General features: G+C 50.2%; 1 protein-coding gene across 1 annotated transcript in view; it reads left to right on the top strand.

The window, feature by feature from the left end:
- The window catches only part of fam20cb (FAM20C golgi associated secretory pathway kinase b), a 132,117-nt gene that overhangs the window by 6,510 nt on the left and 107,713 nt on the right, over positions 1-17,894 (top strand). Inside the window, exon 2 of the mRNA XM_070900758.1 lies at positions 6,374-6,546. Within this exon, the coding sequence (XP_070756859.1) occupies positions 6,374-6,546 (173 nt within the window). The remainder of the gene's footprint in view (positions 1-6,373; positions 6,547-17,894) is intronic.

Here is a 17,894-nt window from a genome sequence, read left to right as displayed (position 1 = left end):
CCTTCCCTTTTTACCCTCCCTGCCCCCTCCTCACCCCCTCAACCCTCCCTCCCCATCCTCCTGCCACTCCCGCTCCTGCCCCACTTTCCCTCCCCCCCTCCTCCACCCCTCCAGCTTCCCCATCCCTTCCCTCCCCCATGTCAACCCTCCCCCTCTGCTTCCCCTTCCCCTCCTCCTCCCCCTCCCCCTCCTCCATCCTCCTCACCCCCTCCAACCCTCCCTCCCCTCCCCCCTCCACCCCTGTGTCCCCCTCTCACACTCCCACCTCCCGCTGCCCCTCCCTCCCCCTCGCTCCCCCCTCCTCACCCCTTCATCCCACCCCTCCCTCCCCCTCCTCCACACCCCTCTCTCTCCCCAACCCCTCCCCCCTCACTGTTCTCCTCCCCTCTCACTGCTCTCGCTTCCCTCCCCTCCCCACCCCACCCCTCCCCCTCACTGCTCTGCCCCATCCACCCCCCTCACTGCCCCCTCTCCCTCCTCACCCTCCCCTTCCTCCCCTTCCCCTTTCCCCTCTCCTCCTCCCCCATCTCTCTCCCCCTCCCCTCCCATCTCACTGTCTCACTGCTCCCCGCTCCCCCTCACCCTTCATCTTTCCCCCTCCCTCTCCCCAGACCCTTTCCCCCTCCTCTTCCCCTCCCCCTCTCTCCCCATTCCCCATCCTCTCCCCTTCACCCTCCCTCTTCCCCTTTTGCCCTTCCCCTTCCCCCTACCCCTCCTCCATGTCTCACTGCTCCCCCCTCCCACTCCACCCTGCCCCCTAACTGCTCCCCGCTCACCCCCTCACTGCCTGCTCTCTCTCAGTATCTGAGGCTCACTGTTCATTCTCCCTCCGCCTGCCCCATCTATCACTCTCTGCCTGCTCTCTCTATCATTTCTACTACTACAACAACTTGTATTTATATAGCACCTTTAACATAGTGAAACATCCCAAGGTGCTTCACAGGACTGTTATAAGACAAAACAGATACATTTGACACCGAGCCACGTAAGAACAAATTAGGGCAGGTGAGAGGTAGGTTTTAAGGCGTGTCTTAAAAGAGCAACGAGAGGTAGCGAGGCGGAGAGGTTTAGGGAGGGAATTCCAGAGCTTGGGGCCCAGGCAGCTGAAGGCACAGCCGCCGATGGTTGAGCGATTAAAATCAGGGATGTTCGAGAAGGCAGAATTGGAGGAGCACAGACATCTCGGGGGGGTTGTGGGACTGGAGGAGATTACAGAGATAGGGAGGGGCGAGGTGATGGAGGGATTTGAAAACAAGGATGAGAATTTTGAAATTGAGGCGTTGCTTAACCGGGAGCCAATGTAGGTCAGCGAGCACAGGGGGTGAGGGGTGAACGGGACTTGGTGTGAGTTAGGACACGGGCTGCTGAATTTTGGATGACCTCTAGTTTACGTAGGGTAGAATGTGAGAGGCCAGCCAGGAGTGTGTTGGAATAGTCAAGTCCGAAGTAACAAAGGTATGGATGAGGGCTTCAGCAGCAGATGAGCTGAGGCAGGGGTGGAGACGGGCGATGTTACAGAGGTGGAAATAGGCGGTCTTAGTTATGCCGCAGATATATGGTCAAAAGCTCATTTCAGGGTCAAATATGATACCAAGGTTGTGAACAGTCTGGTTCAGCCTCAGACCAGAAGTTGGGGAGAGGGATGGAGTCAGTGGCTGGCTGGGGAACGGTGTTTGTGGCAGGGACTGAAAACAATGGCTTTGGTCTTCCCAATATTCAATTGGAGAACATTTCTGCTCATCCAGAACTGGATGTCGGACAAGCAATCTGACAATTTAGAGACCGTGGAGGGGTCGGGAGAAATGGTGGTGAGGTAGAGCTGGGTGTCACCAGCGTACATGTGGAAACTGACGCTGTGTTTCCGGATGATGTCGCCAAGGGGCAGCATATAGATGGGGAATAGGAGGGGCCAAGGATAAATCCTTTGGGGACACCAGAGGTAACGATGTGGGAATGGGAAGAGAAGCCATTGCAGGTGATTCTCTGGCTACAATTAGATAGATAAGAATGGAACCAGGCGAGTGCAGTCCCACCCAGCTGGACGATTGTGGAGAGGCGGAGGAGGATGGAGTGGTCACCCGTGTCAAAGGCTGCAGACAGGCCGAGAAGGATGAGGAGGGACAGTTTATCTTTGTCACATAGTTTACCTTTATAACTCTCTCTCCATCACTCTTCTCTCTCTATCACTCTCTCTATCACTCACTCTCTATCACTCTCTATAGCACTCCCTCACTCTCTCTCTCTCTTTCTATCTCTCACTTTCTCTCTCTCTCTATATATTACTCTCTCTCTATCACTCTCTCTATCATTCTCTCTATCACTCTCTCTCTCTCTATTTATCACTCTCTATCTATCACTCTCTCTCTCTCTCTCTCTATCATTCTCTTTCTCTATCTCTCTATCACTATCTCTATCTCTATCTCTTCTATCACTATCCCTCTCTCTCTGTCACTCTGTCTCTATCACTCTCTCTCTATCACTCGCTCTCTCTCTCTCTCCCTCTATCTCTCTCTCTCTATCTAACTATAACTCCCTCTCTCTATCACTTTCTCTCTCTTTCTATCACTCACTCTCTCTCTATCACTCTCTGTATTTCTCGATCTCTATCACTCTCCTTCTCTCTCTATCATTCTATCTATATATATATATATATCACTCTCTCTCTCTCTCCCTCTCATTCTCGCTCTCCCTCTATCACTCTTTCTCATGCTCTCTCTATCACTCTCTCTTTCTATCACTCTCTCTCCCTCTCTCTCCCTCTATCACTCTCCCTCTCTCTCTCTATCACTCCCTCTATCACACTCTCTCTATCATTCTCTGTAGCTATCTCTATCACTCTCTCTCGCTCTCTCTCCCTCTATCACTCTCCCTCTCTCTCTATCACTCCCTCTATCACACTCTCTCTCTATCATTTTCTGTAGCTATCTCTATCACTCTCTATCGCTTTCTCTATCACTCTCTCTATCTCTCTCTATAACTCTCTATCACTCTCTCTCTCTCTCATCACTATCTCTTTCTATCACTCACTCTCTATCACTGTCTCTCTATCTCTCTATTAGTGTCTCTCTATCACTCGCTCTTTCATGCTCGTTTTCTATCACTCTCTCTATCACTATCACACTATCACTCCCTCACTCTCTCTCTCTCTCTATCTCTCACTTTCTCTCTATCACTCACTATATTACTCTCTCTATCAATCTCTCTCTCTCTATCACTCTCTCTCTCTCTATCACTCTCTCTCTCTATCACTCAATCTCTCTATCACTCACTCTCTCTCCCTCTATCTCTCTCTCTTTCTATCTATAACTCCCTCTCTCTATCACTTTCGCTCCCTTTCTATCATTCTCCCTCCCTCTCTATCTATCTATATATATATATCACTCTCTCTCTCTCTCTCTCATTCTCTCTCTCCCTCTATCACCCTTTCTCATGCTCTCTTCATCACTCTCTATCTCTCTCTCTATCTATCACTATCACTCTCTCTCTCTATTTCTCTCTCTCTCTCTATCACTCCCTCTATCACACGCTCTCTCTATCATTCACTCTAGCTATCTCTATCACTCTCTATCACTCTCTATTGCTTTCTCTATCACTCTCTCTATCATTCTCTCTCTCTCATCACTATCTCTTTCTATCACTCACTCTCTATCACTCCCTGTCTCTTTATCTCTTTCTGTCAGTGTCTCTCTCTCTCACGCTCTTTCTTTATCACTCTCTCTCTATCACTATCACTCTCTCTATCACTCCCTCACTCTCTCTCTCTCTCTATCTCTCACTTTCTCTCTATCACTCACTATATTACTCTCTCTCTCGATCACTCTCTCTCTATCACTCTCTGTATCTATCACTCTCTATCAATCTCTTTCTCTCTCGCTATCACTCTCTCCCTATCATTCTCTCTCTATCATTCTCTCTATCTCTCTATCACTCTCCCTCTCTCTCTGTCACCCTCTCTATCTCTCTCCCTCTATCATTCTCTTTCTACCTCTCTCTCTCTATCACTCTCTCTCTCACTCTCTATCTCTATCACTCTCTCTCTTTCTCCCTCTATCACTCTCCCTCTATCTCTCTCTCTCTATCACTCTCTCGATCACTTTCACTCTCTCCCCCTCTATCTCTCTCGCTCTCTCTTTCTATCTATAACTCCCTCTCTCTATCACTTTCTCTCTCTTTCTATCACTCTCACTCTCTCTCTATCACTCTGTATTTCTCTCTCTCTATCACTCTCCCTCTCTCTCTATCACTATATCTCCCTCTCATTCTCTCTCTCCCTCTATCACTCTCTCTCATGCTATCTCTATCTCTCGCTCTATCTATCTCTATCACTCTCTCACTCTATTTCTCTCTCTCTATCACTCTCTCTCTCATCACTATCTCTTTCTATCACTCACTCTCTATCACTCTCTGTCTCCCTATCTCTCTCTATCAGTGTCTCTCTCTCTATCACTCTCTCTCCATCTCTCTCTCTCTCTCTTTATCACACTTTCTCTCTGCCTCTCCCCCTTTCTCTTTCTTTCTCGCTCTCTCCCTCTTTTCCCCTTTCTCTCTCTTTGTCCCTCTCTCGCTCCCTCTCTTTCTCTCTTTCTCCCCTCTCTTTTCCCCTTTCTCTGTCTTCCCCCTTTCTCTCTCCCCCTCTCTCTTTCCCTCTCTCCCCCTCTCGCTTTCCCTCTCTCCCCACCTCTCTCTCTCCCCTGCTCTCTCCACCCCTCTCTCTCCTCCTCCTTCTCTCCCCGCACCCTGTCTCCCCCTCCCTCTCCCCTCCCCCCCTCCCCTCTCCCCTCTCTCCCCCTCTCACTCCCCCCCTCTCTCTCTCCCCTCTCTCTCCCCCTCTCACTCCCCCTCCCTCTCTCCCCCTCCCTCTCCCCTCTCTCCCTCTCTCACTCCCCCCCTCTCTCTCTCCCCTCTCTCTCCCCCTCTCACTCGCCCTCCCTCTCTCCCCTCCTCCCCTCTCTCCCCCTCCCTCTCCCCCTCCCTCTCTCCCCTCTCTCTCCCCCTCTCACTCCCCCTCCCTCTCTCCCCCTCCCTCTCCCCTCTCTCCCTCTCTCACTCCCCCCCTCTCTCTCTCCCCTCTCTCTCCCCCTCTCACTCGCCCCTCCCTCTCTTCCCCTCCCTCTCCCCTCTCTCCCCCTCCCTCTCCCCCTCTCTCTCTCCCCTCTCTCTCCCCCTCTCACTCCCCCTTCTCTCTCCCTCCTCTCTCTCTCCCCCTCTCTCTCCCTCCCCCCTCCCTCATCTCTCCCACTCTCTTTCTCCCTCCTCTCTCTCCCTCTCTCTCTCCCCCTCTCTCCCACTCTCCCTTTCCCCTCTCTCTCTCACCCCTCTCTCTCCCCTCTCTCTCCCTCCTCTCTCCACCTTTCTCCACCTCTCTCCACCTCTCTCACCCTCCTCTCTCTCCTCTCTCTCTCCCCATCTATCTCCCTCTCTCTCTCCCCCTCTCACTCCCACTCTCCCCACTCTCCCTTTCCCCTCTCCCTCTCACCCCTCTCTCTCCCCCCCTCTCTCCTCCTCTCTCTCCCCCACTCTCCCTTTCCCCTCTCCCTCTCACCCCTCTCTCTCTCCCCCCCTCTCTCTCCTCCTCTCTCTCTCCCACTCTCCCCCACTCTCCCTTTCCTCTCTCCCTCTCACCCCGCTCTCTCTCACCCCTCTCTCTCCTCCTCTCTCTCCCCCACTCTCCCTTCCCCCTCTCCCTCTAACCCCTCTCTCTCTCCCTGCTCTCTCCCCCCTCTCTCTTTCCTCCTCTCTCTCTCCTCCTCTCTCCCCCTCTCTCTCCCCCTCTCTCTGTCCTCCTCTCTCTCCCCCACCCTCTCCTCCCCTTTCACCCTCTCTCCCTCCCCCTCTCTCCCCTCTCTCTCGCCCCCTCTCTCCCCCTCTCTCCCTCTCTCCCCTCTCTTTCTTCACCTCTCTCTCCCCCTCTCTCCCTCCCCCTCTCTCTCCCCCTCCCTCCCCCTCTCTCTCCCCCTCCCTCCCCCTCTCTCTCGCCCCCTCCCTCTCTCTTCCCTCTCTCCCCTCTCTCTACCTCCTCTCTCTTCCTCCCTCCTCCCCCTCTCTCCCCCTCTCTCTTCCTCCCTCCTCCCCCTCTCACCCCCCTCTCTCTCCTCCCTCTCTCTCTCCTCCCTCTCTCCTCCCCCCCTCTCTCTCCCCTATCTCTCTCTCCCCCTCTCTCCCCCTCCCTCCCCCTCTCTCTCCCCTCTCTCTATTGTTGTGTCTATGGTCACAAACAAGCATCCAAAGTGTTGGATGTAGGTGGGGGGGGTGTCAATCGGAGAGATCAGAACCCAGCGTACTCCTCGTCCCCATTTTTCCAAGCTGTTCCTCCATCCCCTGAACGGTTACATCTCGATCAACAGCTTTGACCCACGGTTATGTTCTGTTTCAGGGCCAACGATGCTGAGGACGACCTTATCCCGACCGGTGACACCCCCATAGACTCATACCCCAACTGGTTAAAATTTCACATCGGGATAAACCGCTATGAGTTGTATTCCCGCTCCAATCCTGTGATCGAGGCTTTGCTGGGGGATCTGGTGACCCAGCGGATCTCCAGTGTCGGTAAGGAAGCTCTCTCTTTAAATACCACCCAATGCATTTCTTTGCCCTTTCATTGTTTTTGCAATTAGAGATTTCCCCGGTGCCTCAAGATCACGCAGTGCAGTGACTGCAACCTGTCTTTGTCAGCGGGGCTGTGATGAGATAAATTGGAACTGATTGTACCTCCGAGGATGCGATTCTGAGATTATGGAATCCTCATTGAAAATTATTCCTTGCCTGAGATCATTACCTCTAATAAGATGTGTGAGAGTGTGGAGAATGGGAGCTGATGTGCTTTCTGGGACCGGCCAGTCCAACAAAATAAAGGCTGATGTCTCGAAGGAGAGCTGCCAATTGACACTAGAAATGGAATATCATTATGTACACACCTTACAGTGTGTTCGCTGAGACTGTGGCTAGGTTAGTAACATGCACTGGCAGCTCAGACTATGTAAATGTCTCCAACTTGCATTATACAATATTTTAAACAAAATAATAAGGCATTTCGTTTTAAATCAAGAGCTGCCCCAACTCACTGAGGTCTCTTCTAACTCAAAAGATCAGCGGGGCCGAAGTTGCCCTCCGCCTCAAGCGGGGTGCACCGCCCAAATTAAACATGTATTCTCCACCGCAACCCATGGGGCGCAGAGTGGAGCGAAATTGGAGATGTTAAAAAAAGATTTCTGACAGGGCGGAGTTTGGGGTGGCTGAGGGGCGGAGTCTGGGGTGGCTGAGGGGCGGAATTTGGGGCGGTTGAGGGGCAGAGTCTGGGGCAGCTGAGGGGCGGAGTTTGGGGTGGCTGAGGGGCGGAGTTTGGGGCAGCTGAGAGGAGGAGTCTAGGGCAGCTGAGGGGTGGAGTTGGGGCGGCTGAGGGGCGGAGTTTGGGGCAGCTGAGGGGTGGAGTTTGGGGCGGCTGAGGGGTGGAGTTTGGGGCAGCTGAGGGGTGGAGTTTGGGGCAGCTGAGGGGTGGAGTTTGGGGCAGCAGGGCGGAAGGCTGGCGGTAGCAGGGCGGAAGGCGGGCGGTCAGCATGGCGACGCTTATGACGTCAGCCTTCCTCCCGGTCAGTTAAAGGGGAGGGTCGCTGCGAGCTCTGCATAAAGTTTAGTTGGGCTCACTGGGCCACCAGGGAGGGTTTTGGCTGGGCTGGCGGCCTGGCACACCCTCTTGGGTACCCGTGGCCGCCATTGTCGGGCCGACTTCAGACTGTTCCAATAAAATGGCGGCCACAGCAGAGCACCCTTCCCTTTAAGGGCGGACGTGCCCCCCAGTCACTAGCCGGGGAAAGCTGCCGGGGGCACCGAACAGCGGCCCATCAGTTCCCGCGGGGCAATTTCCCCTGCGGGTCGGAAAAGGGGTCGCCGCTGGTTGGCACGGGGTCAGCGCTTGCCCAACGGGGCAGGATCACGGGCCGGGCGGAGCGTGCACCACCGCAAAAATAAAGGAGGGCCATTTCTCAAATGTTGGCACCTCCGTCTGAGCGATAGGTGATTACCGACTGTAACGGCCCCCAGATATTTCACTAAAGTTAACGATGTACCAAGGTACCAGGGATGAAGGACTTCAGTTAAGTGGACAGACTGGAGAGGCTGGGGTTGTTCGCCTCAGAGCACAGAAGGTTGAAAGGACATTTAATAGAAGTGTTGAAAATCATGACTGTTTTTTATAGAGTGAAGAAGGCGAAACTGTTTCCAGTGGCAGAAGGGTCGGTAACCAGAGGACACAGATTTAAAACGACATGAGGACACATTATTTTACGCAGCGAGTTGTTGTGATCTGGAACGCGCGGCCTGAAAGGGCGGAGGGAGCAGATTCAATAGTAACTTTCAAAAGGGAATTGGATAAATACTTGAGGGGAAGATCATTTGCAGGGCTGTGGGGAAAGAGCAGGGGGTGTGGGACTAATGGGACAGCGCGTTCAAAGAGTCGGCACAAGCACGATGGGCCGAATGGCCTCCTTCTGTGCGGTATCATTCTATGATTCTATAACAGGCATTGCACACTTACATTCAATCCTCTCTAATATTGATCTCAGATTATCAATAATCAAGTATGATCTGGCTTGAAATTGTACTCAATCCTCACGAATTATAATCAGATCAGATTTACATAAGCAAGTACATTTTGCAATTCAGATTTAAAGCCTGATTGTAATTGGTTCAAGTAACTGGCCACTTTGTAAATGAAACCTTTGCACTGATGTTGAGATATACAGTACTGACTACCGTCTCTTCACATTCCCTTCTGCAAAGTATTGTGAAGAGTGAGTATACGCACCGACTGAATTGGTATTGAACTGCTTATGCAGTGGTCCATCATTCCCCCAGCCTTCTCCGAGATTGCTGCAAATCTCTGCTGCCCATATCCTAGGTCTCTTACCGATTGTTCTGTTGTTCACAGACCTACCGTGTTTCATGGTCCAGCAATGCCTTGATTTTAACACTTTACCCCTGTTTTCAAATCCCTCAATGGTTCGCCCGTCTTTTTTCTGGAACCTCCTCCAGCCATACAACCGACGCCCCCCGACCCCCCACCCGACCCTCCCCACCGAGATCTCTGTGCTTCTCCAATTCTGGCCACTTGCACATCCCTGATTTGTTTGCACCATCATTGGCGGCTATAATGTATTTATGAGAACATAAGAACATAAGAAATAGGAGCAGGAGTCGGCCATTTGGCCCCTCGAGCCTGCTCGCCATTCAATAAGATCATGGCTGATCTGATCCTGGCCTCAACTCCACTTCCCTGCCCACTCCCCATAACCCTTGACACCCTTATCGCTCAGAAATCTGTCTATCCCCGCCTTAAATATATTCAACGACCCAGCCTCCACTGCTCCCTGGGACAGAGAATTCCATAGATATACAACCCTCTGAGAGAAGAAATTTCTCCTCATCTCAGTTTTAAATGGGCAGCTCCTTATTCTGAGACTATGTCCCCTAGTTTTAGTTTCCCCTATGAGTGGAAATATTCTCTCTGCATCCACCTTGTCGAGTCCCCTCATTATCTTATAAGTTTCGATAAGATCACCTCTCATTCTTCTGAACACCAATGAGAAGAGGCCCAACCTACTCAACCTTTTTTCAAAAGTCAACCCCCTCATCTCCGGAACCAACCTAGTGAACCTTCTCTGAACAGCCTCCAATGCAAGTATATCCTTCTTTAAATACGGAGACCAAAACCGTACGCAGTACTCCAGGTGTGGCCTCACTAATACCCTGTACAGTTGTAGCAGGACTTCTCTGCTTTTATACGCTATCCTCTTTGCAATAAAGGCTAACATTCTATTTGTCTTCCTGATTACTTGCTGCATCTGCAAACTAACTTTTTGTGTTTCATGCACAAGGACCCGAGGTCTTTCTGTACTGCAGTACTTTGCAATTTTTCTCCATTTAAATTATAATTTGCTTTTCTATTATTTCTGCCAAACCTCACATTTTCCCACAATATACTCCATCTGCCAAATTTTTGCCCGCTCACTTAGCCTGTTTATATCCCTTTGCAGATTTTTTGTGTCCTCCTCACAATTTACTTTCCCACCCATCTTTGTATCATCAGCAAACTTGGCTACATTATACTCGGTCCCTTCATCCAAGTTATTAGTATAGATTGTAAATATTTGAGGACCCAGCACTGATCCCTGCGGCACCCCACTAGTCACTGTTTGCCAGCCGGAAAATGACCCATTTATCCCAACTCTCTGTTTTCTGTTAGTTAGCCAATCTTCTATCCATGCTAATATATTACCCCCAACCCCGTGAGCTTTTATCTTATGTAAACCTCTTATGTGACACCTAATCAAATGCCTTCTGGAAATCCAAATACACCACATCCACTGGTTCCCCCTTATCCACCCTGCTCGTTACATCCTCAAAGAATTCCAGCAAATTTGTCAAACATGATTCCCTTTCATAAAATCATGCTGACTCTGTTTGATTGAATCATCCTTTTTCAAATGTTCCGCTACTGCTTCCTTAATAATGGACTCCAACTTTACTTTAAAGGTTCTTTGCTTAAGAATTCATAGCAACACATTGCTATTAAGAACGAGTTGGTTTATTAGCAAAGGTTTAACAATCACACTACACATTACCAGTTCATCCACCAGGCTCACAATCCCCCGAACCCAACTGGCTGGGGTTTTATTTAGTCTTGTGAACATTACATGATTGGCTAAGCCACTGCCAATTCAACAGCTCTACAGCTTTTTTTTTCTCCTCTCTCTCCAACTCTGTGGCAGCAGTGATGCAGTTCTTGCTCTCCTCCTCCCTCTCAAGGTGTTGAAACAGTAGGCCTCTTCCTCCTCTCCTGGAGACTCAGGTTGCAGGCAGCAGCAGTTGTACCTCCTTCCACCGGGCTCGCAGCTCTCAAGGGGCTAGGCCACTCCCACAACAGCTCTGCAACTATTTTAAAGTTGAACAGTAAATCAAGTGCCCCCTGATTAAAGTGGGGCACTAAAACCGGCAAAATAAACCAATTAAACGTCGGACGTTAATGGATCAAATTAAAATTTGGTTGCCGGGGGTGATGATGCACTCCAGTACCTCTGGCGCCCACCTCTCACGACCTTGTGAGCATACTCACAGGTACATACATTACAGCCGCCATGCCTCCAACTGCCAAGTCCCTAAGTTATGCAATTCCCTCCCTGAACCTCTCCGCCTCTCTACCTCCCTCTGCTCCAAGTTGCCCTTTAAACCTCCCTCTTTGATCAAGCTTTTGATCACCTGACATCTCATTACGTGACTCGGTGTAAATTTTTTGCTGATAATGCTCCTGTGAAGGGTCTTGGGACATTTTACTGCATTAAAGGTTATATATAAATATACGTCCTTGTTGATTGTACCAGAAACATCGTCAATAACAAACATGACAATTCAAACGTACAGAACCCCGTAGTCCTACCCACATGGCTATGTGCCAAACGGGATGAGCTCTTGCTCCGAAAGGAAGACTCGCACACAAGTCTTGTATAAATTGCTGCTGAAAAATTCCTGCAGTTTTTCTCTGACCTTTTCTCAAGATAATGTTTCACCATTGACCCCACCCCCGGCCGAGACTGCCATCCCACTTGAACCCCCGACACCAACCCCACTGACCCGCCACCCGACCATCTCCTCTCCTGAAGGCAAAGATTCTTTCTGGGCTACAGATCCTGGATACCAGAACCTCTACAGAGCCTTACACAAGGAGCTATTCTCCCAGAGCAAGCCGAGGTGGTCAGCTGGCTGTGCAGAGCATCATGGCCAAGGCTAGTAGCATCAGCAATGGGTATGCATGCACGCACTATCCAGCAGGTGGTCCCAGGGATCAACCACCACCCGAACCCGAAACTAACTCTACCTCAAACCTTAACCCTAACTCTAACTCGAACTCGAACCCGAACCCGAACCCTAACCAAAACCCGAACCCGAACCCTAACTCTACCTCGAACCCTAACCCGAACCCTAACCCTAACTCTAACTCTACCTCTAACCCTAACCCTAACCCTAACTCTAACTCTAACTCTAACCCGAACCCAAACCTGAACCCTAACCCTAACCCTAACCCTAACCCTAACTCTAACTCTATCTCTAATCCTAACCCTAACTCTAACTCTACCTCTAACCCTAACCCTAACTCTAACTCTACCTCTAACCCTAACCCTAACCCTAACCCTAACTCTAACTCTACCTCTAACCCTAACCCTAACCCTAACCCTAACCCGAACCCGAACCCTAACCAAAACCCGAACCCTAACCCTAACTCTACCTCGAACCCTAACCCTAACCCAAACCCTAACCCTAACTCTAACTCTAACTCTAACTCTACCTCTAACCCTAACCCTAACCCTAACGCTAACTCTAACTCTAACCCGAACCCAAACCTGAACCCTAACCCTAATTCTACCTCTAACCCTAACTCTAATTCTACCTCTAATCCTAACCCTAACCCTAACTCTAACTCTACCTCTAACCCTAACCCTAACTCTAACTCTACCTCTAACCCTAACCCTAACCCTAACTCTAACTCTACCTCTAACCCTAACCCTAACCCTAACCCTAACTCTAACTCTAACCCTAACCCTAACCCGAACCCTAACCCAAACCCGAATCCTAACCCTAACCCTAACCCTAACCCTAACTACCTTCCCCCTAAGTCTGAAGTGCTTTTCCACTAATCAGGGGAAGGGAGCAGGACGTACTCCCCAGTGTCCTGGCCAATATTTATCTTTGCTGTGCACAGATTGGCTGCCACCTTTCCTACATTACCATCTACACTTCAGAAATACTCCATTGGCTGTGAAGCACTTTGAGACTTCCTGAGGCTGTGAAAGGTGCTGCAGAAAAGCAGGTCTATCTAATCATCTTTTTATGATTTATGCTTCTTCACTTTTAAAAAAAGTAATAATACTCGAGATGTGGCATCGCTGGCAAGGCCGGCATTTATTGCCCATCCCTAGTTCATAGAATCATAGAATCATAGAAATTTACAGCATGGAAGGAGGCCATTTCGGCCCATCGTGTCCATGCCGGCTGACAAAGAGCTACCCAGCCTAATCCCACGATCCAGCTCTAGGTCCGTAGCCCTGCAGGTTACGGCACTTCAGCTGTACATCCAGGTACTTTTTAAATGTGGTGAGGGTTTCTGCCTCTACCACCCTTTCAGGCAGTGAATTCTTGACCCCCACCACCCTCTGGGTGAAGAAATTTCCCCTCAAATCCCCTCTAAACCTTCCGCCAATTACTTTAACTCTATGCCCCCTGGTTGCTGACCCCTCTGCTAAGGGAAACAGCTCCTTCCTACCCACTCTATCCAGACCCCTCATCATTTTATACACCTCAATAAGGTCTCCCCTCAACCTCCTCTGTTCCAAAGAAAACAAACCCAGCCTAACCAATCTTTCTTCATAGCTAAAATTCTCCAGTCCAGGCAACTTCCTTGTAAATCTCCTCTGTACGCTCTCCAGTGCAATCACATCCTTCCTGTAATGTGGTGACCAGAACTGCATGCAGTTGCCCTGAAAAGGTGGTGGTGAGCTGCCTTCTTGAACTGCTGCAGTCCGTGTGGTGAGTAAACTCACTTCATAAGTTGGGAGTTTTTGTTTGCCATCTGGTAAAATAGGAATAACACCAGAAAAGGCATGTTCTTAAACAGTACAATGATTTACATTCTTATTGCTAAAGCTTTACAACTCACTGGCTTGGCCCCAGCTGGAATATTGTGTCCAATTCTGGACACCACGCTTTAGGAAGGATGGCAAGGCCTTAGAAAGGCAGTGGAAGAAATGTACCAGGATGCTTCCAGGGCTGAGGGACTTCAGTTATGTAGATGGACTGCAGGAGCTGGGGTTGTTCTCCTTCGAGCAGAGAAGGTTAAGGGGGGATTTAATTGCGGTGTTCAAAATGATGAGTAGTTTTGATAGAATAGATCGGGAGAAACTTTTTGCAGTGGCAGGAGGGTCGGTAACCAAAGGATACAGATTTAAGGTCATTGTGAAAAGAAAAGGGGGGCGATGAGGAGAATGTTTTTACACAGCGAGTTGTTGTGAGCTGGAATGCGCTGCCTGAAAGGACGGTGGAAGCAGATTCAATAGTGACTTTCAAAAGGGAATTAACTATATATTAAGGAGAAATTTGCAAGCTAAGAGGAAAGAGCAGGGGAGTGGGACTAATCAGATAGCTTTACCAAAGAGCCAGCACAGGCACGATGGGCCGAATGCTCTCCCTGTTTTTTATTCTTTCACGGGATGTGGGCGTCGCTGGCAAGGCCGGCATTTATTGCCCATCCCTAGTTGCCCCTTGAGAAGGTGGTGGTGAGGCTTCTTGAACCGCTGCAGTCTGTGTGGTGAAGGTGCTCCCACAGTGCTGTTAGGGAGGGAGTTCCAGGATTTTGACCCAGCGACGATGAAGGAACGGCCGATATATTTCCAAGTCAGGATGGTGTGTGACTTGGAGGGGTAAGTGGAGGTGGTGGTGTTCCCATGCGCCTGCTGCCCTTGTCCTTCTAGGTGGTCGAGGTCACGGGTTTGGGAGGTGCTGCTGAAGATGCCTTGGCGAGTTGCTGCAGTGCATCTCATAGATGGTACACACTGCAGCCACGGTGCGTCGGTGGTGGAGGAAGTGAGTGTTGAAGGTGGTGGATGGGGTGCCAATCAAGCGGGTTATTTGTCCTGGATGGTGTCGAGCTTCTTGAGTGTTGTTGGAGCTGCACTCATCCAGGCAAGTGGAGAGTATTCCATCACACTCCTGACTTGTGCCTTGTAGATGGTGGAACGGCTTTGGGGAGTCAGGAGGTGAGACACTCGCCGCAGAATACCCAGCCTCTGACCTGCTCTTGTTGCCACAGTATTTATGTGGTTGGTCCAGTTACGTTTCTGTGCTGTATGAGTGTGCTGTATGAGTCAGACAGCACACAACATCTCAGAGTACGTTACTGGTTGGGGGGAAGGAAAGGTCGATGCTAAAGTAGGGAGGTCAAAGGTGAGAAAGAGAAGCTGGGGAGGGGCTGAAACAAAAGTCTAGTCAATGGGAAGAAAGGTTTTGCAGGAGGATTCAGGGAGAGGGTTCCAGAGGACATAGCTTATCGAGTGACCAACTCAGCACAAACACAAAGGAATTGGAAGCAGTTTGGCGGTGACGGAGCAGCGGGGGGGTGCAGTGACATGCAGTTGGGGGAGGATTGCAGATGTACCAGGCCACGGTACAAAGGTGTCACAGTAGAATGGGTATCCGCCGGGATTGAATCTACTTGTTCATTTCCAAATAAAGCATTGAAATAATAACCATTACAGAGGCTCAGAGTGAACACTGACACACTCTAGAGTCCAAACTGATGCACTTTGATACGGACTTTCAGGACAGGCTGTTCCAAAACTCAGGCCACGTGGGGACCCTGGAGTAACAGTGACACCCTTTGCACTTTTACATTCTTCTTTCTACCTTCCCATCCCTCGTGAAGGTTCAGAGCCATCCTGGTGTATAGTCTAAAGGGTAGGGGCCACCTGTCCAACTTGAGAAGAAGGTTGGAAAGCAGGAAGGGTGGAAGGAACTTGCATTTATATAGCGTCTTTCATGACTTCAGGACACCCCAAAGTGCTTTAGTCAATGCAATACTTTTGAATTGGGTTAACTGTTGTAATGTGGGAAACGTGTCAGCCAATTTTGTGCACAGCAAGCTCCCAGAAACAGCAATGAGATAATGAGCAGATACTCTGTCTTAGTGATATTGGTCAGGACACCGGGGATAACTCCCCCTGCTCTTCTTGAAAATGGAGCCAAATGATCTTTTACGTCCACCTGAGAGAGCAGGCATGGGCCTCGGTTTAACGTCTCATCTGAAAACGGCACCTCCGACAGAACGAGTCTCGAGCGTGAATGTCTTCAGGCTGTTCAACCCTGCAGGGCATTGTAGCAGAGCGGGATGAGGGGGTTGACTTATGAGGAAAGGTTGAGTAGGTTGGGCTTGTACACACTGGAGTTCAGAAGAATGAGAGGTGATCATATCGAAACATAACATTAAGATAATGAGGGGGCTTGACAAAGTGGATGCAGAGAGGATGTTTCCACTCATAGGGGAAACTAAAACTAGGGGACATAGTCTTATAATAAGGGGCTGCCCATTTAAAACTGAGATGAGGAGGATTTTCTTCTCTCAGAGGGTTGTAAATCTCTGGACTTCTCTGCCCCAGAGAGCTGTGGAGGCTGGGTCATTGAATATATTTAAGGCGGAGATAGACAGATTTTTGAGTGATAAGGGAGTAAAGGGTTATGGGGAGTGGGCAGGGAAGTGGAGCTGAGTCCATGATCAGATCAGCTATGATCTTATTGAATGGTGGAGCAGGCTCGAGGGGCCAATTGGCCCACTCCTGCTCCTATTTCTTGTGTTTTTGTAGGATGCTATCGACAGCCAACATCCACATACATAAACGTGCTCCAGCAGTAATAACGGGATATCAATCAGGAATGGGAACCTGTTCCTTACTTTAGAGCTGCCGAGGCCAATTGAGCAGCCCTCAGATAACTGGGGAATCGAAGCCAGGAGTATTGTGAGTCCACATGGTCCCATCCACACTGGACGGTGAACTTACCAAATGAACCATCAAAGGAATTAGCAATAGTCTATTTAAGACCAGAGGGAAATGAACCTATTCGAACCCAAAAAGTTAAGGAAGAGTTTACCTAGTCACTAACCGCTCCAACAATGGCCTGAGGGAATAAGGAAGATTGTTTTTGAAAGGGCAGCTTGATCTCAGAATCCCGTGTCGAGGTGTCGGAAGTTTGAGCATCAGCTTCTACCTTCCCCGCTCCATCCCTGCTTCAAATGGGAACACCCCGAATAGAGCAGATTTGTGTTTAAATCATTCAAACACACCTAATGAACCAACAGGCGTCTTCTTCTTAGGCAGTCCCCCGGAGTCGAGGATGACTTGCCTCCACACTAAGATGAGTTCTAAGGTGACCGATGAGACCAATGCGGGACCTACAGTCTTGGTCACAGGTGGGGCAGACGGTGGGTTGGGGGGACGGGGTGGGTGGGGGGCTTGGTTAGCCGTACGCTCCTTCTGCTGTTTGCGCTTGGCTTCTGCGTGCTCCCGGCGAAGAGACTCGATGTGTTCGCTGCCTTCCCGGATACTTCTCCTCCACTTTGAGCGGTCTTGGGCCAGGGATTCCGCACTGTCGGTGGGGAGGCTTTGAGAGTATCCTTGAAACATTTTCTCTGCCTTCCTAGGGCTCGCCTGCCGTGACGTAGCTCAGTGTAAAGCGCTTGTTTCGGGAGTCTAGTATCGGGCATGCAGACAATGTGGCCCGTCCATTAGAGCTGATCAAGCGTGGTCAGTGCTGGGGATGTTGGCCTGTGCGAGGACACTGACATTGGTGCGCCTATCCTCCCAGGGGATTTGCAGGATTTTGCAGAGGCAGCGTTGGTGGTGCTTCTCCAGTGCTTTGAGGTGCCTGCTGTACATAGTCCATGTCTCTGAGGCATATAAGAGGACAAGTATCACTACTGCTCTGTAGACCATGAGCTTGGTGTCAGGTTTGAGATCCTGGTCTTCGAACACTCTTTTCCTCAGGCGGCCGAAGGTTGCGCTGGCACACTGAAGGCGGTGTTGGACTTCGTCATTGATGTCTGCCCTTGCTGATAGTAGGCTCCCGAGGTATGGGAAGTGGTCCACGTTGTCCAGGGTCTTGTCATGGATCTTGATAATCGGGGGGCAGTGCTGTGTGGCAAGGGTAGGTTGGTAGCGGAACTTTGTCTTACGATGTTTAACATAAGAGCCAGACTCTCGTACGCTTCAGTGTAGGTGTCAACAATGGTTTGGAGCTCGGACTCCGAGTGTGCGCAAATGCAAGCGTCATCTGCATACAGTAATACTAATGGGAACCCAAGT

The sequence above is a fragment of the Pristiophorus japonicus genome, chromosome 15 (assembly GCF_044704955.1).
Source record: "Pristiophorus japonicus isolate sPriJap1 chromosome 15, sPriJap1.hap1, whole genome shotgun sequence".
NCBI lineage: Eukaryota > Metazoa > Chordata > Chondrichthyes > Pristiophoridae > Pristiophorus > Pristiophorus japonicus.
Note: the sequence above shows the minus strand (reverse complement) of the source record. Positions and strands in the feature narration are given on the sequence as shown.